This window comes from Coffea arabica, chromosome 7c (genome assembly GCF_036785885.1).
Source record: "Coffea arabica cultivar ET-39 chromosome 7c, Coffea Arabica ET-39 HiFi, whole genome shotgun sequence".
NCBI classification, from domain to species: domain Eukaryota; kingdom Viridiplantae; phylum Streptophyta; class Magnoliopsida; order Gentianales; family Rubiaceae; genus Coffea; species Coffea arabica.
The window spans coordinates 29,129,863-29,156,720 of NC_092322.1; the positions used below are offsets into that span (position 1 = coordinate 29,129,863).

At 33.3% G+C, this 26,858-nt stretch overlaps 2 protein-coding genes across 4 annotated transcripts; both read left to right on the forward strand.

The window, feature by feature from the left end:
• The first annotated feature begins 594 nt into the window (after window positions 1-594).
• On the forward strand, window positions 595-4,889 carry LOC113698057 (uncharacterized). Of its 2 annotated transcripts, none has more exons than XM_027217725.2 (4): window positions 595-796; window positions 903-955; window positions 3,802-3,922; window positions 4,015-4,889. In XM_027217725.2, the coding sequence occupies exons 1-4, from the start codon at window positions 712-714 to the stop codon at window positions 4,590-4,592; spliced, it is 837 nt and encodes a 278-aa protein (XP_027073526.2). In that variant the 5' UTR covers window positions 595-711; the 3' UTR covers window positions 4,593-4,889. The 2 variants fall into 2 exon arrangements, with proteins under 2 accessions (XP_027073526.2, XP_027073527.2); XM_027217726.2 differs by having other exon boundaries at window positions 632-800.
• Window positions 4,890-11,328: 6,439 nt separating this feature from the next.
• On the forward strand, window positions 11,329-21,115 carry LOC113700038 (serine/threonine-protein kinase SAPK7). 2 transcript variants are annotated; one of them, XM_027220457.2, is made up of 9 exons: window positions 11,329-11,619; window positions 11,796-11,870; window positions 12,020-12,121; window positions 12,730-12,783; window positions 12,879-12,971; window positions 13,790-13,882; window positions 19,211-19,315; window positions 19,431-19,529; window positions 20,711-21,115. In XM_027220457.2, exons 1-9 carry the CDS (start codon window positions 11,500-11,502, stop codon window positions 21,017-21,019), a joined length of 1,050 nt encoding a protein of 349 aa, XP_027076258.1. In that variant the 5' UTR covers window positions 11,329-11,499; the 3' UTR covers window positions 21,020-21,115. The 2 variants fall into 2 exon arrangements, with proteins under 2 accessions (XP_027076258.1, XP_071913087.1); XM_072056986.1 differs by lacking the exon at window positions 11,796-11,870.
• Window positions 21,116-26,858: the final 5,743 nt, after the last annotated feature.

Sequence of the window (26,858 nt, forward strand, 5' to 3'; positions counted from 1 at the left end):
GTATGTGTAAATAACCCATACATGGTTTGAGGATTCTAATAAGAACCTCCATATGTTTTAAAATTCTACCAATTCGCCTTTTGTAATTTTGGAAAAAAATAAGTCAATATCAAACTAACAAAATAGTTATGGCTATCTATTATGTAGCTCAAATTAGTGCCATGAAAAGTTACACGAACTACAAGAATAAAGAGAAAAACTTTTTCAGTAATTTGCTATTAATAGCCCCCAAAATACTTGCATAATGCTGATTTGGTTCGTGTGAAAAAGTGAAAATTAGAGGTAAAGAATATATCAAATAATTCTGTAAGATCAAAGATCAACATTGTTGTTGCTAATTCACTATAGTTCCCACAAAATTGCATAATGTTAATTTGGTTCATATCATAAGATGAAAATGGTTCTGTTAAGTTTCTTTATTCGTTTTAGTAAATTATCTAATAACTTTTCACTCATTTTACATTTTTAGTCCAAAACTGAAAGGGTTAAAAAAATGGACTTTTAAACTATATGGGAGCTAGACGTAACTCACCGAGACAACAGGGGGGTTACTAAAATTCAGAATATAAAATAATGAATTTTTTTCCGATTTTCTTGCCGACATGAACATATAAACCCCCAAGCTTCAAAAACCCTAACATTTCAATTTAAACCATAATCGCTACCCAGAACACAGCAATTGAGAGATTATTCAACAATTCTAAAAGAAGAATGACCCAAAAGAGCTATCTTTTCAAATGCCAACGAAAGAAGAAATCAATTCGTCCCAATCGCCATGGCAATGCCCCTCAAACTAGTAGGTGCAAATTTTATTTTATAATTTTTCATATTTTTGTTGAACAAAAACCATATTCTATTCATTTGTGAGGTGGGTTTTGATTGAAATTTGAATTTGAATTTAGGGAAGAGAGTTGTGAAGCCCTCAAAGGTCACAAAGGATATGGATACCGGTCGGGTAAGCTTATTTATTCTCGTAGTACGTTTCTTTATCTGCTTAATTGTACTTCAAAAACGAATACTCTTGTTTTTCAAGTGTTCACTATATATTTTAATGCTTTTGTCTTTCTTTGATTTTTCTGCTTCCAGAAGAAAAATTGTAGAAACATGCAATTTCTCGATAATTGGAGGAGTTGTTCTGTTTTTCTAATATTGCAATAACCACCTAATCGAGATTTCTTCAATGTGAGAACAGTTTGGTGTGCTATTTCGTGAAAAAGAACATTGGTTTTGCCTTCAGTTGGAGCTTTGTAATTATCTTAACTCGGAATCAAAGCGTCAGCTGAAAACGACCTCAGAATTTAAGTTTCTGGCGCATGTTGGAGGAGATTGAGCCCTTTAATTTGTCCTCTCGAAGCACTTACTGCATGTGGATTATAACCTTTAATTTGATTTCTGTCTTAGTTTTGTGTGTCCCAATAATCTTGTTCCCATGAAAGATTGAGGGAATAATAATAAGTTGATAGTGTTTCTGTTTACATGTTCGAACTCTAAACTGGCTTCAATTCCTTTTCTCCCATTTTGTGTGTGTTTGTGAGAATGTGTTCTTGTCTTGTAAATTTGGGTGGAAAAGATATGTTCTGGGAGCCATGTTCATGTATTTCGTTCCTGAATTTTGTATTTATTCTTTGATATTTTTGTGTTTCTAGTTTTTTCTTATAGTGCAGCCAGTTTTTGATGTACAAAAGTAAAAGGAGAAGAAGAAACCAGAAAGAAACATTCCATCAATAAATTGGCAGATTAAAAGTTGCAAATTTAGATCGGGTAATGCCGAATAGAAGATGATAGAGCACTGTTTCTGGAAAAAACACAGCGGAGAGGAACTTACAGTAGTGTATGGTTAACTGCTGATATCGTTCTGATGGTGGGCTGGAAACTTGATGTTCTTGTTTCGTCATCGATATTAAAGAATTGGATGAGGTGAATGGGGAAAGTGGTTGCATATGGTCCCAATGAATTTTTTTTAACCTTTTGGGGTTAGAATAAACTCAATTAGTTAGATTCTTTAAAAACAATAACCTGGCCAAGCTTTTCAAATCATAGGCAGGTTTGGATAACTAAATGGATTTGGACTGAGATTGTCAGCTATGCCTCCAACTCAAAACCAAAATGGAAGATTTTTGTGGACATAAAATTGTAGGTCCTTCTATGTCTTGGCGAATATGTGCTATGGGTTCATTAACTCTTTTGTTAGTGTTAAACAGGTGTTATGGCAGAAATGCTTTTTTGATGTAGCGCATAAATTGAGATATTTACATCTGTGCTTGCCTGTGCACAGAAAATTGTGGATACATGTGCATGTGAAGGGAAGGAAGCTGTAGTATGGTTGTTAAGTGTACTCTTTTACTCCTGAAACAATACTGCACGTGAGCATGTAAATTTGGTGGGCAGTTTAGGTTAAGGCGCTTTTATAGTTAGGCAGTCTTGGAAAGCTCCTAATCTAATTTCATTAGGGAAACTTGAGGGAATTGTGTAGTGTATAAATGTGCCAATCTGAGAGTAAACTATGGATTGTCCCAGGTTTAGAGTAGAGCATCAAGGATCACTAAATGATGAATATTTGACCAATGATTGGACAATATCATAGTGCAATCGTCAAACAAGGTTCACGTAGCTGTCACTGTATTTTCAATGTAATGCAGCTCCTGACAATGCTTACCGGCAGGTTTGGATCTCTTTTCACAAACAGCAAGTGGATGCATGGATACCACTTTGGTAACAAGGTTTATCAATAGAATTTTACAGCTTTCACCATGTTTTCTGTTTACTTTCTCCAGCCTTGAGCCCTCCTTTTTGGGTGTTCCCTATACTCCATAGGCAACATTGACATTTCTTTCTGATTCACTAGCCTTAGTTCTCCAGCTCAGTCTTCCTTTCTTTGTTATCATACTTTGTCAATTCTTCTGTCAGCATGTACAATTGAACCACCATATGTTGCAAATAGGAAATGCATAACCAGGATAGGCTGTTTATTTCCTATATTCTCAAGTTCAAGGAGGTAGCATGTTGTTGAGATCACTGATGATCCAAATAGATAGCCAACTTTTAGAAGATGGTCTTTTTGTTGATCATCAGCAACCATCAATCTCACTGCACAGATCCTTCGGTCTGAGCTTCATCTCCACTTCCACATCCATCTCCAGTTATCTAATTAGCAAAGCTCAACTTTTATTACGTTTCCACCCCGCTGCCCGCCCTTCCCCACCAATCCAGGGAAAAAAAAAAAGAATTTGCTTCCCTTCTTTGTCCATAGCTCTCCTACCTTACTTTTTTTCTCTTTTCTGCACCAGTAATCTATCCTCTCTCCCATGCTCTGGTTTTCTACATGTTGGACATTATGATGGTGAGGGTGCCATTTAAAATTTTAAGGGAGTGGAGATTGATATGCAGGTGGTGCTCAATGCTGGAAAAAAAACATGGGATTTGGCTAAAGTTGGATTACATAGAGTTAGTTGGGTTTAGAGCTTCATTCTATTATTTGGTTTGGGTGGCATGGGTGAAAAGGAAGTGAAGTTCATTCCTTTCCCTACCAAATATCATATTATATCTGTTCATGGAGCTAACTAGTCTCCATGAACACAAAAGATCTGCTATTTCTAGAATTTGCTGGAAAGGAAAAGTAAATTTGTCATCAGACAGCCTGTTATTTTGAGATTGTAGAGAGACAGAGAGAGCTTCTCCCAATAACTTGCTTTCTTCTGAACTGAGGCTGTGCATTGAATTTGTGCTTATTTATTTGACATATTGACCTTGCTTTTTCATATGTTTTTGAGTTCTTCTGACAGCTTGTGTTCTGCTCTTCAGGAACCGACCAAGTTCATAAATTATTGCAATGAGGCAGCAGCTACTGTCGCCAACAAGGATGGTGGCCAACTAAACATAGTCAAACCACAACCAGAGTCATCTATAATGCATGCTTATAATTGTGAGTGTTCTTTAGTGGGTGATGCTCATACTTAGAGTGTATATGCACTGAAATGTTGGCTAATATGTGGCATGATTATATTTGAATTGAAGCAAAAAGCAAAGATCTTTTGGACTGGGAGGAGAACGGCAACTACTCTGCCTCTTCTATAGAGTCAAAGCTTCTATTTTGCAAAAAAGATGATTTTGTGCAAACTGCAAAACCAGAAGGCGTTTGTATTCCTGATAAGGAACCCGATATATGCACTGTTCCTGAAAGTAATATTCTTGGAAAAGTGAAGGACTTTTTGGGAGTCATATCAGAAGCGAATAAAAGACTGCAATATGATGCAAAGAACAACGCTGAAAAATATGATCTTGAAGTGCTTCATGGTAATGAGTCAGAATATATTGAAATGGATTTAATGTTGGGAGTTGCTGATCTTCATACTGCTGAGGCTGTTGCTGCTGCTGAGTCTGCAATGGCTGGTTCCCAGCCAACCTTCTCCTTGGCTGCTAGTGTTAGTAGTGATGATGACGATGACCATGATATTAAAAGTAATGAGGAAGTTGGTAGTGATAGTAGCAATGATGAAGAAAAGATGTTCAATGGTGCTGGTGAAAATTCCTGTAGTGATGTGTCCAGGATGCAAGCATCCAATAAACGCCCAAAAATTGTTGAACTCTCGTAAATTTCTGTGATGCGTGGATATGTAGGTCATTTCCCTGAGGAGCTTTTGCAGTTAGTGCCAAACATAAAGCTAGAGCATTAATTGACTCTCGTAAGAAGATTCACGGGTCAATAGCATGTTATGTTGTTTGCTTAATCTTGTATCTTGTAGATGTTCAGTGGAATATCATGTTGTGTCATGGATAGTTTCCTGATGCTAAAATCCGTTTCTGGAAATGCATCTTTGTGCTTCTTTTTGTAGTCTTTTTTGTATCAGGCCTTTGGGTGGGAATGCTTATTGATGTTATTTTGCTTCTTACCCAATATCTTCAACGTGTGTGATTTTTGGTAGATCATTAGTATTTAGCCAATGATCGTTTGAGCTGCTTAAGGTTTTTTTTTGGTGTATTCATTTTTAAACTGTCTTTGATTCATATACTTCTGGAAAAGAAGAGCATAGTCTTCCTGCTTGGTTTTCTTTTGCAAATAAACCTGGATCGTTTCCCCCTTCTGTTTATGGCCAAGGTCACACTTTCGAGTGGACATCCATGCAATTGGTCTTGAGTACTGTATATCCATTACCATTTTAATTGAGCCCAGAGAATCTTTGCTTTGAACCTGTAATACGTTTGACCACAATATGGCTGTCATCCATGATGTTTCATTACCTCTTTAGCTGCTGCTTTCATATTTTCTTTGTTTCCGAAGTTGTTTCTACTGGTCCATGCATCGGATTGCTTCTAGGGTAAAGTTGTAAAACAGTTGTGTGATGTAAGCACGTCTCCACTTTGTTCCCTTTATTTCTGCATAGCTCTTATTTATTATATTAGAATTGGACCATTGCTTCTAGGGTACAGTTGTAAAACAGTTGTGTGATGTAAGCACATCTCCTCTTTGTTCCCTTTATTTTTCTTTAAGGGCATAGCTCTTATTTATTATATTAGAATAAGGCCTTTAAGTACACAAACTATTGGGTGAATTCTTTTGTCTTTTCTTCATAAAACCTGTGTACATTTTACGGCGAATTTTCATAAATAATGCTGAAATAAGAAAAATGAGAAATGTGGTGTTTTGGACAAATTAGTTTTGTAGTAAAGGTTGCCATAAATGAGAAGCAGCGTGTAAGGACCTGTAAAAATTTTCTTATTTTATATTATTTATTTTAATTCTTCGCATGCATTTTCTTTACTTTATTCTATTATATTAATTTTCTAGGTATTTTTACAAGTGAGTATAGTTTTTAGATCATTTTTCCAGTATAAGTTAGTTCATGTGACATTAGTAGTGTATATTGGACGTGGGACCCGTTAGTGAGATAAGTGTGATAAAATTTTAGTGACTAGGTGAATTTTGTGTAAAGGGATATTATTTTTCAAGATATTAGGAGATAATTAAAGGTTAGTTAGATAGATTAACCATTGGTAGACAAAAGGATGAGGTTAAACCCTAGGACGCCACTTGTCGCGAAGCTAATGAATGTTGGACTTTGACCAAGCTTATTTAACTTTTTTAAACTCCAATTTTGACCAAAATTTCTTTCACTTTCTTGTCTTCCTTGGCCGAATTTCTTGAGGAGAAAAACAAGGAGAGAAACTTCATTTTCTACCTCATTTGCTAGCTTGAATCTTGAGGTTTAACCAACCAAATGGCAAACCACTCCATACAAGCAGTCACTAAGGAGGATTAAAGGGGTTGGTGGAGTGATTTTGGAAGAAGAAACCCTAAGCTACGATCTTTCTTGAGGTTACTAGGTAACTTTTCTAAGACATCCCTTTTTACTTCTAATACTAGCATACTTGTGATTTGGAGTTGCAAAATATGTAGTTTTATGAGATATATGATGACTTGAGGTGGTGATGTGGGAAATTTCAGTTTTATGGTTAATTTTCTGCTCTTATTTGATGCTTGAGCATTTGCCTTGGATTGATAGCTTTGTTATGTGTAATATTGAGCTTTTATATGCTAGTTTTACTTGCCTACGAAGAATTTCAGTTTGTGTGTATCAATTTCAGATAGGGTTTATATTTGGGAATGAATCTGCCCTGTTACTGACCTGTATGTTCGTCCATGTTAGAGGCCGAATCAGGCCTAGGTAAAACATAAAAATTATAGGGAATGGAGTTAACTAGCTGCCTGCAGAATTTCAGCTTAATCGGAGTACTGTAGCATGTGAAATGACTAAAATGCCCCTAATTGCCAAATGCACTGTTTCGCAGACAGTTTTCTATTTTCTCTAAGATTTTGATTTTTTGCCTTGAAAATGCAAGAACTGGGTATCGATGTCTTCATAGGAAATGTAGACCTATGTTTTAGCTTCGAAACGCCATAAGATTCATCTCAATCCGATAAGTGTAGTTTCAGTTGTGATTAAAATGCCAAAAGGTGAGAGGAACTTGATGATTTTAGAATTTCCTTTGCTTGACATGATAATTGTGATCTAGGGATTGGATTTGAGCAAGGAAACTATCTATGATGAATGAGCAGCTTGATTGTGGTTGGTTTTTGAAAATTTTATTTGGTGAGATATGAAGGGCTTTGCGGTTGTTCGTGTTTTAGAACTAACCGTTACTTTTTCCACCCCGAAGCCACACTTTTGTGCCTTTGCATTCGTAATTCATTCGGATAGGCTTATGACTCATAGTCGAGCCTCAATTGTGCATTCCGTTTACTGGGTTTGTGGATGTGGGAACCATTATTGTTTATCTTGGTTATTTTAGGATTTCTCGGTGATCAAAACCCTACCTTGGATGAAAACTTTTGAAGTTATCTTTACTTGAACTGGTGAGTGTACTACTCCCTTGATTTGTTGCTTAACTGGTTTATTTGTACTTGAAATCTGTGACTTCAATGACTGTGAACTCTGTTTGTTCTGAATGAGACAAGAGTGTATTTTATCACACTCGTTCTCTTGCCTGTGTGACTGTTCACTGTATAAACTGGAATCTGTTACTGTGCCTGATCTGATGTCGTTTGGAGGTGTTTCCAACGACCTTCCTGTTAAACCTGAGTTCAACCTCATCGGGAGTCAATTAAATCGAGCCAGCAATGGCTTGGTCGAAGAAAATTGACAAAACCATGGGGACTGTTCCTAGGGAATCTTTGGGTATTAAAGACTCTGGATTTCCGGTATACTCGAGTATTACCACCCACTGTTACTGTTGAGGCGTTCGGGTCCGGCAAGGGGTATGTTTGGTGGACGGAATTCGGCATAAAGTGGTGCTCTACTGGACTGGTTACTATACTTGAAAGTTGACGGAGTATCAACTACTACTTGATCAAGTTCTACTGAAGAAAAGGGAATTTGGCTCTTAAGAGCCACCTGTATCCTTTCTATATGAAGTGTTTATTCATTTCTTTAGTTAGTGAGTATATTTGCCTAATTAAAAGTGAAGTTCCATGATTCTTGACTGCTTGTCCTTGTGGTACCTCATTAAGCGTAAACTCACTCCTTCCCATTACCTTTGTTTTCCTTACAGGGTTCAAAATTTTGGAAACCGTGATTTTGAAGAAAAGAGTAGAGCTAGTTGTAAACCTTCTTTTGATTAAGCTCCTCTGTATTGGCAAACCCTAACAGTACCTTGATCATTTGTGGATATTCCGACTTGTATTGCTAGTTGAACTTTTGGGACCTTCCAATGTATATATATCTAAGTGTTTAATCAAGTGTTTCGATAGTGTTCGTTTGAGATTGTACATTTATATGATTATGTGAACTTTTCTTGTATCCGTTGGAATCGGGCGAGTTTGGAACTTGAACGAGGATGGAAAACTTTTGGTGGGAAATTCCTGCAGAGATTCCGGCTGTATATCCGGCCAAAAACTGGTCGAATATGTGGCCAAATTGGCAAGGCTTTTGGAAAAAATTTTGGGTTGGCTATTGCCGGCAATCCGGCCGGATATCCGGCTTAATCTTGGTCGGATTGTGACGCGGCCGCGTTTCGTTCCGTTTTTCGTTTTCGTTTTCGTTGAAGTATTTAGTTAAAGTTCCATTTCACCGTATGGTTTGGTAATCATGTTTTCGGCTTAGTAATCTCCGATTGTTGGTTTCTTGGGGTTCTATCGCACGTTACGTAGGGTTTATGAGTGTTTTGACTCCATAGTCCTAGTGAGAGTTGGACAGGCAGTCTGCCGAATCCTCTGGTTTGCCTTAGGGAAAGATGGGGCTGTCAAACAGCATTGAGCAAAATTGAATTTATTTTAAGTTTTTTTTAAGTCGCACAGCAACTTAAATGAATAATAATTTTTTTAAAAAAATTTTTGCCAGTCGCTAGCTGCTTCTAGTATTGGATGCGGCTGAATTTGTGCACCATTGATCATAAGTTGGTCAATGGTGCGAATTTTTTTTTTAAAAAAATTGAATGCGGCGACTACTTAGCTGTATCCACTTTTGGATGTGACGTAGTTTTAGTACCGTTGATCAATAGTTGATTAACGCTGCAAAGAACTTTTTTTTTTAAATGCAGACGCTACATGCGACGTCTAGTATAGCCACATCCATTAACAGATGAGGTGAAACTCTATAGGCTATTGATCAATTATGATCAACGACACATAAACTCCAGCGACAGTTTTGATTCTTTCTTTTTTAGCCGTTGATTAATTCTGGATGAACAATTGCATTGTGTCCATACAATCAATGTTCAATGCGTTTGGCTATAAATATATCACCAAATTTGTCAATTTGACTCACACAACCCCCTTTGTATCCTTCCATTCATCGCCTCCCCAATTTCGTCCTTTAATTATAAAGAAAATCTCAAAGAACTCCTACCTGGATTGTGTTTCCACCATTTTCATCCAGTTAATTCGTGTACATTGTCACTCATTGGTGTGCGCCGATTTCTTTTATCGGTCATAAAAAGCAAGTGAACTTCTAGGATCTAAAGTTGGTGGTGCTCAGTCAGAATCTTCGGCAATACTTGGTTCAACAGGTACTGCAGACCAACCTCATGTGTCATGTGAATATGACTTGATTTATTATATTTAATTAGTATTAGTTTACTGGTTGATTATGGTGATTTAAATGATTACTATTACATCAGTAGTTTATTACCTTTAATTAGTGTTAATTTATTATATTTGATTAGTATTTAAATTAGTTTAATTAGTAATAGTTTATTAATTAATAGTGTTATTAGCATTAATTATATTACATCTTCCTGTTGATGGATTAATTGAATGTCAAACCAGAAATAGTAACAATAAGCAATAGTACAAGTACAATTTAGTAAATAGTATTAAAAATAAAAAATAGTAATAGTAAATAGTAACAGTAAAAAAAAGTAACAATAATGATAATAGTAATAGTGTTATTAGTATTAATTATATTACATCTTTTTTGCCACTTGATTGCATTTTGCACTTCACGTTCACTTGAAATCAACTTCATATCATCAAAAATCATCCAAATATATTTTCACTTTGCTCCAATTGATTATTTAATCATTAATACCTACAAAAATATGATTTTTTAAGCGGTTAAATTCATAGACATGCAATTTTCTTATTTAAACCACAAAATACAAAATTCACTAGAAATCTAGTTATTTAGCTCTTATAATGACTAAAACACATAAAAAAAGGAGTAAAAAATACAATAAAAATATGCAAATTAAACATTTATCAATATGGCTTGTTTGAAAAACGTTCTACAGCTAGCTAAGGGTAAATAACCAATATGTGGTTTGAGAATGCTAATCACAATCTCTAGATATTTGAACTCTACCTTTTTGCCTTATTGTAATTTTTTGAAAAGTAAGTCAATATCAAACTAAAAAAAAATAATTGTTACCTTATTATGTAGCTCGTTATTACAAGAACTTTAGAAGTAAAATATATACAGACCATTTGTACAAGATTAAAGATCAACATTTTTGTTGCTAATTTACTATTAATAGTTTCCATAATATTGCATGATGCTAGCTTGGTCATTTGTTAAAATTAAATTAGATATAAAGAATATATAGACCAATTCTACAAGATTAAAGATCAACGTATTTGTTGCTAATTTGCTACTCCATTAATAGTTCTAATAGACAAATGCCTGGGCACTGAATTTAACTAACCACTTCTATTTATATAACCTTTTCAAAACCGACATCCTATAAAAGTCAAAACTCCAACCACTATCAGCACTACATGTTTCCTCGGAGGGCGCCGTTTTTGGAGATCCAACGCAAAAATCAGGCACTCCTTCCGTTCCACTTTGATAGTGATGTTTCTTTTTTGACACAGTTTAAGAAAAAGTAGTTAAATTTATTAGAAAAGTAAATTTATATTGCTATTTTCCTAAAATAGTCTCATATTAAATATGATACAACTTTATGGAAACTTGAATTGATGGTAAAAAAAGAATCAACTATCATTAAATAGGGTAGGTTTATAGTAACAACTATTTACATTGAATAAGGGTATTTTAGAAAAATTAAAATACAATTACATTTTTCAATTGGAAAGTGAACTATAATTTGGGACAGATGAAAAAGAAATACGAGACTACTTTTCTTGAAGAAACTGCTGAAATGGAGGAAGAGAAATCACTAAACAAATGTTTGTTGATTGATGGATTCAATATATGCATATGGAAAGCCAAACCAATGCCGACTTCTACATTACTCTTCTCCATGTGCTCTCCATTCACACGCTTTCAGTCAAGTGCTATACAGTACAGACTACTGTGTGTTGTGCGTGTAATCTATAAATGCAATGGCATCCACGAGGCCTGCCTTGTACTTTTCAATCTGTCATTCATTGAATCTCAAGAAACTGAGAGCCTTTATGATCTCACATTAAGATCATAAATACCACAGCTTCCTTCTTGAACCTATACATTGATTTTTTGTACATATATGTGCTAGATAATATACGAATTTACCGCTACAGGTATTACTTATTTAAGGAAATTGAAAAGGAGATCAGGGCTTCTGAAGATGGAAAAATATGAAGTCATGAAGGACCTTGGAGCTGGGAATTTTGGGGTGGCAAGGCTAATGAGGCACAAGGAAACCAAAGAGTTGGTTGCTATGAAATATATCGAACGTGGACGTAAGGTTCGTCTTCTTTATTTTTATTTTTTTATTTTTAAAATTTTTTTGTTTGTTTCGTCTTGGTTAAAATTACATTATTTTATTCATTAATCCTTTTGGTCCTTTTTCTTTGTTTTTAAAATTTGTGTTACAAGAATATAGTTTTCTGATTCCAGTTTATATATATATATATCCTGTAGATTGATGAAAATGTGGCAAGGGAAATTATTAATCATAGATCTCTTCGACACCCCAACATAATTAGATTCAAAGAGGTGATGCAAATATATGCGACCTATTTATTTAAATGTGGAAACTATCTATGTTTATCTAATTTAGTGTTCTTTTCTTTTAAGCCCAATCTATGACTAATTTTAGAGTTTTGTTTTCCTCCTCTTTCTTTTAAATGTGTCTGCATGTTTAGGTGATTTTGACACCAACCCATCTGGGAATTGTGATGGAATATGCAGCTGGTGGAGAACTCTTTGATCGAATTTGCACAGCTGGTAGATTTAGTGAAGATGAGGTTATATTGATGCCTTTTCCTCCTTTTATTTCACCCCTTGTTTCACATTTTTTTTATTTCACGTGCAGTCTTGATCTAAATTTCACATTTCCTGTTGCACTACTTGGTATTCTAACTTGACATGTAGTCAATAAATTGTTACTGAATTTATTGAATTCTGTTTACTTTCTCTCTGCACATCCAGAAATAATTCATCTTACTAGTTGTAGAAACACACACACAGAATAAGGCTTATCTTGTCAAGTCAACATTTTTTTTTTAAATAAGGATTAATCTTACAAACATTGATAATGTATACACTTTTGAGATCCAAATTTTACATATGTGTCATGGATCCAGTCGTGATACTGTATATACTGTTAGTGTATATAAAATTTACTCTAAAAATAATACCTTCATTTCCATGTCTTCCAACTACTTTATCGTCTAACTCAATTTCAAGTTTTTGTGAAATATATACATGAATTATTTCTAGATTATAACTAAAGCCCCATTTTTTTTTTGGATCCATCTCACATCAATAACCCTACCTCTACCACTTATTATGTGTGTGTATATATATCGTCTATATCTAATTTTTGTTTTATTTTTATGTTTTTTGTGCTCAGGCTAGGTATTTCTTTCAACAGTTGATCTCTGGAGTTTGTTATTGTCACGCAATGGTAGGTGGACTAGATGCACACGTTATTTTATATCATCAATGAACAATTTGAGAAAAGGAATTATGTTAATGTGCATCAGTCTTGAAATCTTGCAGCAAATATGTCATAGGGATTTGAAGCTGGAAAATACACTGCTAGACTCAAGTCCAGCACCACGCCTCAAAATTTGTGATTTTGGTTACTCCAAGGTTCGTTGAACTTAATTATGTAATCCCTCAAAAAAAAAAAAAAGAAAAGAAAAACTTAATTATGCAAACACCCCTTACCCCACCCCGCTGCCCCAAAAAGAAAAAAAGAAAGAAGAAAAGCCTGAAAAACATATGGAAATAAAATATTAGTACAAGCTTAGTCCTTTGGTATCTAAAAACTCTGCTTTTTCAGAAATACAAATAGAAAACAAAATACCATTTTGCTCTTTTGAAGTTTAAGGATTTTAATATCCCTAAGCCACAACTTATGCTTTACTGTATATTGTGGCGAATTGTGTAGGACATGTATAAACCTTTCAACATTATTACGATTTCGGTTAATAATCCTTAATTGACCATTAGAAGTTTTCTAAATAAAAAATTTCATCCAGCTAATGATATGAAAATTTTATCAAACAATTACTCTTCTAAAACAAAATAAAACTCTACTCCCCCATTGGTACGAGTGTTGAACAAATTGGTTCCTAAGGTTTCAGTTAAGATACATTCAAGTCCCTCAAGCACTCAACTTTGTCCAAATTATGAAAATTAATGTTGTTACTCTCAATTTGGAAACGCAATCACGCCTAGCAGGAAAGGCAGGGGGTGATCATACAAGAATTTCTTTGGATGTGGTGATTGAGAGTCAATCAAGTGTGGCTAAAGTTGAAATTTCAGAAATTAGAAGTTTTGAATTCTAATTTTTTTATTTCTTTCCCGTTTCTTACATCTCACCTCTCTCTTGCAACAAAACAACAAAATTTCTAATTCCCTTGTCCATTTCAAGCTGCTTTGGATGTAATTTGATTCTTTTACAGTCATCTGTGTTGCACTCAAGACCCAAGTCGACAGTTGGAACCCCAGCTTACATAGCCCCCGAGGTTCTCTCTCGTCGAGAATATGATGGCAAGGTAATTTCTTTTATGATCACTAATTTTGTACTAATTGAATGACTCAGACACTCGGTGGTGATTCTTTTTTTAAAGAGGTACAATATTAATGGAAATACTATAGTTATTCATCTTTAGTCCACAACTAATGCATAGGACTGTCAATGGAATTGAACAAGTTCGAAATCAGCTGGTTTAGTATGAAAAAATTAGGATTGAGCCTTATGTTTGACTGAGTCAATTAAAGTTGGGTATAAATATTATGGTCGAATTAAATGTGATTTGAGTTTGGATTTTATTAAACTCTGCCTAATTAGATTGTGGCCCAAGTGATTGTGTATTTAAGTATATATATAACTTATAATAATATATGTAGTTTATAATTATGCATATTATGACTTAAAAAATTAATGGTTCATAGATAATCATATAAAAATACAAAAGCATTAAACATATGTTATATATAATTATGCATAAAATTATGAGTTTGGGTTGAACTCAATTTAAGTCCGATACTTGAATAATTTTGTGAGTTGAAAATGAGTCTTATGGTAATTAACCTGAACCAGAGCCCGAAACCTAAAAGTTTGAAAGCCCAATTTTGTTCTTTTTTGAGTGGAGGTTGGACATGCCAAAACCTAGTTCACTAGACCCGATTAAGAACCCTACTTATACACATATTATGTAAGGCTCACACTGGGATAGATCCGATCTTAAAAAATTCAATGGTCTAATTTGTGCCATACCAACTCATCAAATGGTGTGATATATTTTGGGTCATTGAGTTTTTGAAAATCGGATTTATCCAAGTTTTGGACATTACATAATTGTGGCAAATAACCATTAGTGTGGTGTGAGTTTGATCACAAATTTTTTATTCGTACATCTTTCTCTTGAAAAAGAAAATTGAGCTTTATTGAACTTGGATTAAATTTGGGATCATGATGCTTTTTGGCTTTTAAAATATTTTCATCTTACTTACCCAAAAAAATAAAAAACCTTTTGATCTTCTTCAATGCCAAAACAATTCAAAGTACTTAAGTCCAAAAAAGAATTTTTTATAATTGGTAGCGTAACCATTCCTAATTAATGTAAAAGAAAAAGTGTATCAAACATAGGCAATAAATTAAATTTTTTGTGACGTGTCACATAAGTTACTTTAGAAGCAATTAAACTTTTTTCAAATCTCTTATTTAGACATTCAATTTGTAACTTCTTCAGGTATGTATATTAATAAATTCGTTTATGCCTGTTCATAGATTCAATTTACTTTTATCAATTCAATAACAACCCAAATAGTGTTGAAAGATGAGCAAAATTATTTGATACTCGAATTGAATTTGGCTTGATAAGAGCTCGTTCGACTTTGGTTCACCATATAATCAAACTAAGATTAAACAGCGTTTTATATTTGATAACACTCAAATTTGATAAAAACCTCGTTCAAAATCAGTTCAGCAAATAAAAAAGTCAACCTAGAACAAAATTTCAAATTCGTTAAAATATTAAAATAAGATTGAACATTAGGGTGTTTGACGTGATTAGACTTATTTACATCCCTAAACCCAAGTGTATTAATACTTCTTTATCCTCAGCTTTGACACAAACATCATACTTCATTAAGTAAAATTTTTAGAGCAATACGCAATGCTTACAGTTTAGATGGACAAAAGGGCACCGGTTTTTCTAAATAGTTATATAATAGTTGAAGGAAAATAGTAAAGACAAGTTCCCACAATAAGTTTGGTTTGAGTATTCTACATGTAGATCACTCTCGGTAAAGGGCCGTACGAGGATGATACAATTATACGCATCATATTATATGAATTATTATTTCTTAAAAGCCCGATAAGAAGTTCAGTTTTAAAATATGAGGTTAGCAAAATTATGAATAAAAACTCGTATGGAATCATACAAACATATTTGAAAATTACGGAACCAAAAATGCTAGCTTAGTTAATAAGAATTTTAGATATTATGCTTTGTTAATTTTACTTTTTACTCATTTTGTTATGGAGGAGATATTAAATTAGTTATAATTTTATCAAATTGTTCAAATTATATGCATACATATTGAAAAGAGTACCATATAATTCTTTTTTTTTTTTTTGCATACCTCATAAAACATATATTTACCAAAAGAATTTTAAAACTTGGTCATGAATTTTTTTTTAAGTATAATATTTAAAGAGTTTATTACCTGTTTTATACTTTTCCTTGAAATATAAAAATAATTTCAGAGTATTTGGGAAATGTATGTAAAACATGAATTTTTTAAAATTACATTCGTAGACGTGTACTAAGATAGCTGTAATTCAAGTATCTGATATATATTGCCTTGTGTACCGATTTTGCACCTTGTAATAACCAAAATGACATATAAGTACTTTATTTTCATGGCAACTAATCTTGAGATTAGCTTTACAAAATTTCGTGGGTTGATTATAAGATATAATCAAAGATTTCACAATATAGAATCAACATATAATAAAACATTATTAACTTTTTTCTTTATGTTAGATTGACTATTTAACAAAATTTAAGAAATTAATTAATAGTTCTTGTTTTATAACTAAAGTGGATAATTATATTAAGTTTAAGGACAGAGAGTAATTTAGTCACTCTCTATTTATTTCCTGAAATACAAAAGAAAATTGGTCATATTTAAGTTTTTTATTTTCTAGTAGGAGAGGAGTAAGATTTAAGAAGCAAGAAGGGGGCAAGTGGTTTAGAATCTAGGAATCTCTAATTCTTGTGTCCATATTTAAGTTAGTTAACCATATTGTATAGTCTCTACGAATATTTAAGCTTTTGCCTTGAGGTTTTGATATTGGTATTTTTAAGGCTTGACCAAACAGCTAGGAATTTAAGAAAAAAAGATTAGGGACAAGCCAAAAAACAAAATAAGATAAAGAAAGAATTTTTCTCAAGGATTCAGAATAGGCATTGATCAGTATACATATGTTTACCCAATTTATTAGTTAAAGAGGCACATTCATATAGTTTATCCTGTTGTATTTCGATAGTTATCCTTTTATATTATCTTTCAATTAAACCAAAAAATTAGAGAAATAACTTTCCAGTCATTTCTACGGTTGACAAAAAGATGCAAGGATATGATAAATTTATTTTTCAGTTTGCAGGGTTATTCAAATCTATCTGCATAAAATCTCTAGACTGTGTCCATGAAATGCCTCAAAAATATAAATGTGCGAAATATAAATAATGCTAATAGTAGCACCTAATATCTTATAGTTAATTGGAAAGATTTTGATACGTGCATACATGATAAGTTAATAGAAAAAAAAGGTATGCTGTGATTTCGAAGAAAATAATCTTAGGGGATAATTGAGAGATAATAATATTCAACTGGCATATACCTGCAATCTCTGTGTTACATTTTATTTTTTGTTTGTTTCTTACTCTGGTGGATTTTGGTTTCAAATTTGTTGGGTAAAATCTATATCGAACCCTTAAATTATCAATGTACTCCTACTCTAGTTTGTGAATCTTAATTTTAGACACTTTAATTTTAAAATGTGAAATTTATCCTACTAATAAGATAATAAGTAAGTGAGGGTCAAAGTTTAAGGATTAAAGTGAAATAAATTTCATACTTTAAGAGCTAAAGTGTCCAAAATTTAAATTTAAAGACAAAAATCGAATAGCTTTCATATTATATGGGGCAAAGTATCGAAAATTGAAATTTAAGAACTAAAATAGGAATTCGTCTATGTTTTAAGGGGTTCAAAGTGAAATTTAGTGAAACTTGTTGCAATCGTTTGTTCGTTACCAAATCCACTAATTTGTTGAAGGGCCATTTATCTCCAATGTTTTGAAGGAGCAAAACTATTATATAGCTCAAAATCAACAGATTTAATATACTCATATGTGCGAAAAATGAGAGGTTCTTAAATAATATTTTAGTGCACTTTTGTGATTTGCAAATGGCTGATACCACATAAGTAAATAAAATATGTCACAATTTGTTTCCCCTATGATATAACGAGTCCCATCTCCCTCCACACCTAAAGTGATGGTCTAAGTATATAGAAAAAGAATTACTTTGTTCTTTTTGGTTATATCTTGAAAATTTTGTTGTCACTTTTTTTGACTAGCTGTCAAAAGGAAAGGTTGGTCTGGTTTTAGCCAAAGGAGGTAAAAAGACAAATAATCTCCATTATTCAGTTTGATAGGACTGTTTTGCCCTTTTGGTGCAAAAATAAACATTGATCTCTATTATTAACCTTCTAATTCATGTAAGAAGTAATTTGTGCGCATGGCATATAACTTGGAACAAATTTAATTTACCACACAAAATAAAACCAAATAAAGAAAAAGCTCAAAAGCTTAGATAGAGAGATCAATTTTGAACTTTTGGTTAAAGTGTTGGAAGTAAAAATTTCGCGCTTATGTGCCATCCTATGTCACATATTCCAAAGCATAAATCCATCATAGCATTAAGTACCTTTTAGATGCCTCTTATTTAGCTTAGGGACATTTGTATTTTACTTTGGTTTTCCCCTTTTATACAACATTCAATTCTTGTTCTTTTTTTTTTTAGTTGCAATTGTCATGCTATAATTATGCCAACTATGTCTAAAAATCTCTTTAGGGATCAAGCTTCACTAAAATTTTACTTTTCCTTTCATTAGAGTGGTAATAGTAATTGAAGACTTAATTTTATTTAAAAATGAAATAATAGTCCATTAAGTAACTATCAAGGTCATTTTAGTCAGCCGATACCATTGAATAATTGTCAAACTAAGCCTTCCTTTTCACCATTGATCAAAGGGGGCAAAGTGAAATTACATTTTCATAAGACAAAGTCCATATTATAAGGGGGTAAAGCGTATTTTTATTAATGTATCACTTTTTCTACCGGATTAATCTTCTACATATATATATATATATATAGTGTATACATTATCAATGTCAAATGCAGGACATCTAAGCTAAATTTGAATTTAGAATATGAATTTTGCATATGTTTCATGCATCTAACCATAATAATGTATACACTGTTAATAAAAATAAAATTTACTCTTTTCTATGTGAAAATGCTTATGGTAACAAAAGCATAATAATTTCATGGATAGCTTTTTTATACATTGTCGGTATATAATTTTCTTTACACTAATAGGTTTAGATCATGTTATATAATATTAATTCAAATTTGAAATTTAAATCATGCATATGTGGCATACATTCAAAACAACTAGTGTAAAAAAAAATTACTATACTCTTAGTGTATAAGAAGTTAATCCTAATTTTCATTCCTTTTCTCAATTTAATATTGTAAGAACAGATATGAATGCCATTGATTATGCTTAAAACCTGATGAAACAGTTAGCGGATGTGTGGTCTTGCGGAGTGACCCTCTATGTTATGTTGGTTGGAGCATACCCTTTTGAAGATCCTGATGATCCCAAAAATTTCAGGAAGACAATTAGTGTGAGCTTTTTTTCCTTTTCCCATCCAATTAATTTTTTTCACCTAATAACTATATGCTTTCTGGTTGTTTATTTCCCAATGTAACTAAAAGATTTTGAGTCTTATTCTCTTGAAGAGAATTGTGGCTGTGCAGTACAAAATTCCGGACTATGTTCACATATCTCAAGATTGCAAGCACTTGCTTTCCCGCATATTCACTCCAAATCCGTTAAGGGTACGTATAGTTTATATATGAAAGTTTTTGCGTTCATATATTGTATTGTATTCGTTTTGGCTCAATTTGGGTTGAGAGATTTGGTGAAAGATGAGATTTGACGACGATTTGAAATTCTTTTAAATTTCTCTAATTGTTTAAATTATTTAGAAGATATTTCAATTTGTGAATCACAAATTATTATAGAATTTAAAACATATTTTGAAAATTGGTGAATTATAAATTCAAAAACCTCTTAAATCCAAACAACTAGCGATTTGAATGAATTTCAAACTTTTTGTCAAACGCCTCAAACCAAACGAAGCCAAAAGAATACAATACAATATATTCACCCAAATCGGTCCAACCCAGTTCCGAACATCATTGATTCAATGTGAAGTAGAATATTATTCTCACCCAGTTCCTATTATATTGTCATACAAAGACATTTATATTCTTGTGAAAGTTCTATTTTTACGCCACTTGGCTAGGCATATCAGCCGGGTATCTTTCCAGAGTCCACTAAAACCGATCATATATTTTGTGGGCCTGAATTCAATTTTCAAATTTATACTTTTTAAAGTATTATTCTCCTGAGAACATTTGTATGATAAGAGTAAGCTTAATGGTTGGAGTCACTATACCTTGCATACAAATGATTCCTTAGAGAAGTGAATGTTAAATTGAAAACTTTAGATTAATCTTCTATATATTGAAATTATATATGCCGTTAATTTTGGATAAGTGACAACTATATAAAATTTAAATTTGAAATTCAACTTTTATAGATGTGTTGTAAATCCAATGATAATAGTATATACATGCTAGTATATATATAAGATTTACTCAAAAATTTTATATTTCCTTCTTTTATATGTATAGCTTAATTAGTCATTCAAATCCCCCTTTCTTTTTTTTTTTCTTTCAAGTGGCATCTATTTTTTATGTGTGAATATGCGTCTAACATTTTTCTTAGGACATAAATGTTAAATTTAGGGAGACAACGGAAGAGGCAAAAATCAAAAGATATTTTGAACAACTTATACTGCATGTATAATTGGAAGCAATTTTGAAGTCTTATTCTATATGTGGCTCCTATAGACAACCAACACATATATAGAATATATGTATTAATCACTTGTAGATATGGTTAAAAACCTATACTAAAGATCTGAATTGGTGCATTTTGCCTTATTGGGCAGAGAATTACTATAAAAGAAATTAAGAGCCACCCATGGTTCTTAAAGAACTTACCAAGGGAGCTTATCGAATCAGCTCAAGCCACCTACTACCAGAAAGATAATCCAAGCTTTTCACTTCAAAGCATTGACGAAATCATGAAAATTGTTGGAGAAGCAAGAAATCCACCTCCATCATCGAAGCCAGTTGAAGGATTTGGCTGGGGAACTGAGGAGGATGACATAGTAGTAGGAGAGGAGGAGGAAGAAGAAGACGAGTATGAAAAGCAGGTTAGAGAGGTCCATGAAAGTGGCGAATTCCACATTAATTGAAATCTTTCTTTCTTTCTTTCTTTCTTGTTGTCACATGACAATAACATTGGATGATATTTTTCTGTTAGAAGTTGGAAATGGAACTTTTAAATATTCTATATTAATATGCAAGGTTGCTTAATATCACATGATAATTCTTTGGATGCAATCTAGGTATTAAGGATTGTCAAATTTGTTTATTTGCTGCAAGCTTCTTAGACTATATTCAATAGAAAAGGAAATAAAGGATAACCTTGAATCATAGCTTCTACACTCCAAAAAAATGTTCTTTAATCATACAACTGGGTAATCATTTTTCTTTAGAAATGCTTTCCAGGTTTTATTTATTGTTCTATTTAAACTTTGGGTGATTATAGTGTGTAGAGGTAGCACATTGGTTTCTTGCAGGACTTTCTGGGATTGAATACTACTTTTATGTAATGATTTCGAGGGTTGAAGAAAGACGAAATCTAACGGGTTACTAACTTAACTTCAGGAAGTGGGAGTGTTAGGGAGAGAATGGAACAGATAATAAAAGAACTAAATCAAGTAATAGAAAATTTAACTATTTACTATTAACTATTTACTAAATGGGTGTACTTTTTTAAAACCGGAATGCAAATATGCGACTTAGCAACACTAAATGGGTTTCTGATCGCTCTAACCATATTTTTTAAGAAATAATTTGCATAAAGAGATTTCTAGTATACAAAGATATAATAATTTAAATAGTACTAATAATTAAGTACCTAAAATGAGAAAGGGCCCGATTTTGTTAATTAATAACAACAAAATTTTGTAATTTGGCAACACAATAACAGTTTGTTCATAATTATGAGTTTAAAACATTGCGAATAATCGTAATCTCCATTGGCAAGCAATTGCTTAGTAGGAAGGATGGCAAATAGAGAGATATACACAAGTTTTATGAGTACAAATAATTAAACTATTAAATCGAGAAACAAAAAGTTATTTAATTGTTGTGGTGCAATACTTGCAAAATGACAATGTAAGTTTACTTGATAACTGATAGAGCACAGGTTCAAGTCATCAAGGGAGTATGTGAGGAACCACTATTGATTCATTTTAGAAAAAACTATTTCTAGTATGAAACGATTCAATGGTTTAAAGAATAACAAACATTAAGCTACGTGGTGAGAGATGAGTTGGATGGTTCGAAGGTAAGGAGTGTAAATAAAAGGTCTGGGGTTCGAGCCCTTCTTTTGCATAAAAAAAAAAGAATGAAAAAATTAAGCTGCTAAAATTAGAAAGGGCATATATTTTGTAAACGTCAAAACTTTTTTTGATTGATAACAAGAAGATTTTTTAATTTGGCATTTCAAAATTATTTGCTGATAGTTTCTTTACATTTATGAAGTAAAAACAGGCCAAACAGTCATAATCTCCATTGCTAAGCAATTGAATAGTAAGAACGAATGTAAATAAGATAGAGATGCACAAGTTTCATGAGTCCAAATAATTAAATTATTTGAATCAAGGAACAATTTATTTATTTGTTGTGGTGCAATATTTACAAAATGACTAAGTAATTTTGCCATTCAGTAGCATAAAATGGTTTCGAGAATGCTCTAATCTTAATTTTGAAAAATATTTCTACAAAAAGATAAACTAATTTAATGACAACTAATAATTAAGCTGACAAAATGAGAATGGGTTGATTTTTTTTATTAATTTAAAAAATTTCTTCTTTAATATAGTTTTATAGTTTGGCATTGCAAAACTACTTCTTGCAAAAAAATAAAAAATAAGGAATTAAAAAACTATTTGTTGATTGTTCGGTGATGTTAATGGAGTCAAGAACTATCCAAACAATCGTAATCTCTATTTATTGAGATTGATTAGTAGAAAAGGATTTTAATTTGGTGAAGATATATAAATTTTACAAGTGCAAATAATTATACTAGTAAATCAAGGAATGAAGTGACAATGCAATTTTTTTCCCATTGAGCAATGTAATTTTGCTTCATAAGAATAAAATTTTACAGTTGAGTATTAGGAAATTATTTCTTGACAATTTGTTTATATTTATTTAGTGGAAAAGGTCCGAAAATTCATGTTATCTATTTTCATCATATTGATTAGTGAAAAAGACTTTACAAATAAGTAAACTACTACCTAGAGAGAAAATTTTTTAAATTATTTACTCATTGTGGTGCAGTACTTACACAATGACAAAGAAATTTTCCTAGGGGAAGGATGAATTCAGTGGTTCGGTGGGAGAAAATATAAGTGAAGATCCTAGGTTTGAATCCTCCTACCGATAAAATTTTGTTCCAACAATATATAAAGACAGAGAAATTTTGCTATTCAACAACACAAAATAGTTTTTGGTAACTTTGATATTAATTTTTGTGAAATAATACTATGTAGAAAGATTTTTAATACAAAAGGATTTAGTAATTTAAAGAGTATGAATAATTAAGTGACCAAAACGAGAAATGGTTGATTCTTTGTAAATTTCAAAAATTTTTTATTACTAGTAGCAAATTTTCTCAATTTAGTATTGTGGAATGATTTCTTGATGATCATTTATATTTATGAAATAAAATCAGTTTGAACAATTGTAATCTCTATTGTCAAGTGATGGATTAGTGGTTAAGAATGTCAATCAAAGAGAGACAAAAATTTTGCAAGTTAAAACAAGTAAACTATTGAATCAATGAACAAAAAGTTATTTATTTGTTTTGGTACAATACTTGCAAAATGAAAATTCAATTTTCCATTCAGACGTAAAAATGATTTCTTGAATGTTCTAATCATAATTCTTTATAAAATAATTTAAGTAAAAAAATTTCTATTATGAAAAGATTTAGTATTTTCATGAGTACAAATAACTAAGCTGTGAGGCAGGGGTGATGGATGGGTTGGATGGTTCAGAAGAAGGGAGTGTAAGTGAAAAATCTAGGATTCGAGCCCTCTCACTTACACCTAAAAAAATTTAGAAAAAAAATTGTGCTGTGGAATTTAGAAATTGAGAATTTGTTGACTGAAAAATGCGCTCTCTTCCCTCCTTTTTTGTATTTCAAGTTTTAGGGTTTCATCTCCATGGCTGCCCTTCATCCTTTGGGTGAAGGGCATCCCTGTCCTTCAAAGTGATCCTTTGTTGAAATTCTTTCTTCATCTTCACAAACTTTGCCTGCTACTGCAGTCCTTAAGCCTCACAAACTCTATTGAGGTGAACCAACTGTATCTTTCACCGATGAAGAAATTCAGATTTTGGTTGCACCCTTCAAATTTTCGCTTGTTGGAAAATTTTCCAAGAGGCGCCCATCAATGGATGCTTTGCGGAAGGATTTTCTAGTAGTTGGCTTCAAGGGCCCTTTCTCACTAGGTTTGCTAGATCCTCACCATATCCTCACTCGCTTTGATTTGGAGGAGGACTATCATAGATGTTGGCTTCAAAAATTTTGGTCTTTCCAAAGATTTGTGATGCGAGTCTTTAAAATGCCCTCAATTTTCTCAGAGGAATTTGAATCTTTAGTTGTTCCCATCTGGATACATTTGCCCAATCTTCCAATTCATTTGTTTGGCAAGGGACCGTTCTTTTCAATAGCCAAACTCATTGGAGAGCCCCTAAAGTAAGATGCTTCCACAGTCATGCTTTCCAGACCTAGTGTCGCTAGAATTTGTATTGGAGCAGATTTACTCCAAGATCTCCCTAGCCATGTCTAGATTATAAATGGTTCCATTGGATTTTGAAAATGGGTAGAGTATGAAAATGTGCCTGATTATTGTAGTTGTTGCCATAAACTTGGTCATCCATCCGCAGATTGCAAGCTTAACAAATCAAAAGCTATGAATAAGCAATTGCCTTGTCAAGAGGTAGGAAATTTAGAGGTGTCTAAATAGCTTAATGTTTAGGTCCCTAAGGATTCTTTACATGAGGATGTTATTATTCCTAATCAAAATAAACTTGGTGATGGTTATTGTGGATGATCAAAGGTACGATGGTAAACGTGGGGAAGGTCATTGGCCAGACTCACACTCTGATATAGAAGAGCTATTTGAAAAGCTCTGCAGACCAAGATCAGATTTGCTAGATGAATTTTAGCAATTCAAGAAATGCATGGATGTGCTCATCCCTATGCCGAGTAACCCTTTGGTTAGCAAGCAAAATAAGAAGAAACGGTTTGTTAACTTACCAAAAACAGTCATCACATGACAAGCCTTAAAGGCCATCTCTAATTCTTGTTCTATCTATCCTGATGATTAATACCATGGTATGGAATATAAGAGGAGTTGTTGGGCATGATACTAGCCACAGTTTAAAGAAATTGCTTAAGATTCATAGTGTTTCTCTCTTAGTAGTTCTAGAGCTAGTGATAGATGCTTTACAGCGGGAAGTCTTTAAGGATAAATTCAACTTTCACCTGGGTTTGTGCAACTTGTCTAATAAACTATGGGTGTTTTGGAAAGTAGGATTTGCAGTTGATGTCCTAATCAATTCTAATCAAAATTTGCACTTAGCTATTACTCATGAATGTTGGAAATCTATTTTCTATTGCACTTTTGTTTACACAAAGTGCATGTGGGTTGAGTGGCACTCTCTTTGGGTGGATCTTTAAACAATTTCAGTGAATTTAGCCTCTGAGCTATGGCTAGTTGGAGGAGATTTTAATGTAATTTCCTTTATGGATGAATATCTTGGACCAGCTCAACAAGACATTGGTGCTATGTCGGAGTTTGTGGATACAATTTTTGCTTGTAACTTAAGGATTGTTTTAGCATTTGGTAGTCACTTTCTAACACCCCTGACCAATATTGTCCCACAGTTAGCCACCTAGAAGGTTGTGGGTTTTGTTCCTGGAGGTGGGGTTGTAGCCCACAACAAATGAAAAGCCCAATCCAGCAGGTCAAGAAGCCCAGCACCCCTCCAAAAGGCCTCAGTCAGGTGGGGGGACACCCACAACAGGTTACAAAGCGGTCAGGACTCTCTTCCCTAGCCGATGTGGGATCGTTACAATCCACCCCCCTTAGGGGACCTAGTGTCCTCACTGACACACCATGGTCGGGAGTCGGCTCTGATACCAAGTCTAACACCCCTGACCAATATTGTCTCACAGTTAGCCACCTAGAAGGTCGTGGGTTTTGTTCCTGGAGGTGGGGTTATGGCTCACAACAAGTGAAGAGCCCAAACCTGCAGCTCAAGAAGCCTAGTACCCCTCCAAAAGGCCTCGGTCAGGTGGGGGGACACCCATAACAGGTTATAAAGCGGCCAGGACTCTCCTCCCTAGTCGATGTGGGATCGTTACACACTTCACTTGGACCGGTATTTGCCAGGGGAGATGTGTCTGAAAGAAGTTGGATAGAATGCTGGTGAATATGGAATGATAGCAATCCTTCCCTAACTCTTCTTTGCAGCATTTGAATCGTGCAACCTTTGATCATGCATCTCTATTGCTGCAACTTCAGCAGAGTGATGCTTCATGTCCTCAAGCCTTTAAATTCTAGCAAGTGTGGGTTAACAATCCAACCTTTTCGATGTGGTTTGCATGAGTTGTGATACTAATTGTGTTCTATCTCATATGCAACTTGTAACACATAGACGCAAGGACCTAGAAGCTTGTATCAAAGTTTGGAGCGAAAGACCTTAACTCATTGATCACATGGTGAATGAACCTCGGTATGGTAGAAAATGTCACAATCGAACATGTTCTTCGATTGATAAGTCAGGAACACTCAAAGAAATTCTCTAAGATGTTCAAAGTGCTTACATAAAAGCCAAGAGATAACTCCTGTATTTTCTAAAATATTTCTTGTTATTGCTGAATGTGGAAGTTAGGTTATTTATAGCCTTACAAAACTTCTTGGAAAAACTAAATAGGCGGCAATCCCAACC

Bases quoted from the DNA above. Each gene is read 5' to 3' on its own strand.
- LOC113698057 (XM_027217725.2), top strand. From the start codon at position 712: ATGACCCAAAAGAGCTATCTTTTCAAATGCCAACGAAAGAAGAAATCA. The intron at 797-902 runs GTAGGTGCAAAT...ATTTGAATTTAG, and splicing joins TGGCAATGCCCCTCAAACTA to GGAAGAGAGTTGTGAAGCCC. The intron at 956-3,801 runs GTAAGCTTATTT...TCTGCTCTTCAG, and splicing joins AGGATATGGATACCGGTCGG to GAACCGACCAAGTTCATAAA.
- LOC113700038 (XM_027220457.2), top strand. From the start codon at position 11,500: ATGGAAAAATATGAAGTCATGAAGGACCTTGGAGCTGGGAATTTTGGG. The intron at 11,620-11,795 runs GTTCGTCTTCTT...TATATCCTGTAG, and splicing joins ATATCGAACGTGGACGTAAG to ATTGATGAAAATGTGGCAAG. The intron at 12,122-12,729 runs GTTATATTGATG...TTTTGTGCTCAG, and splicing joins GTAGATTTAGTGAAGATGAG to GCTAGGTATTTCTTTCAACA.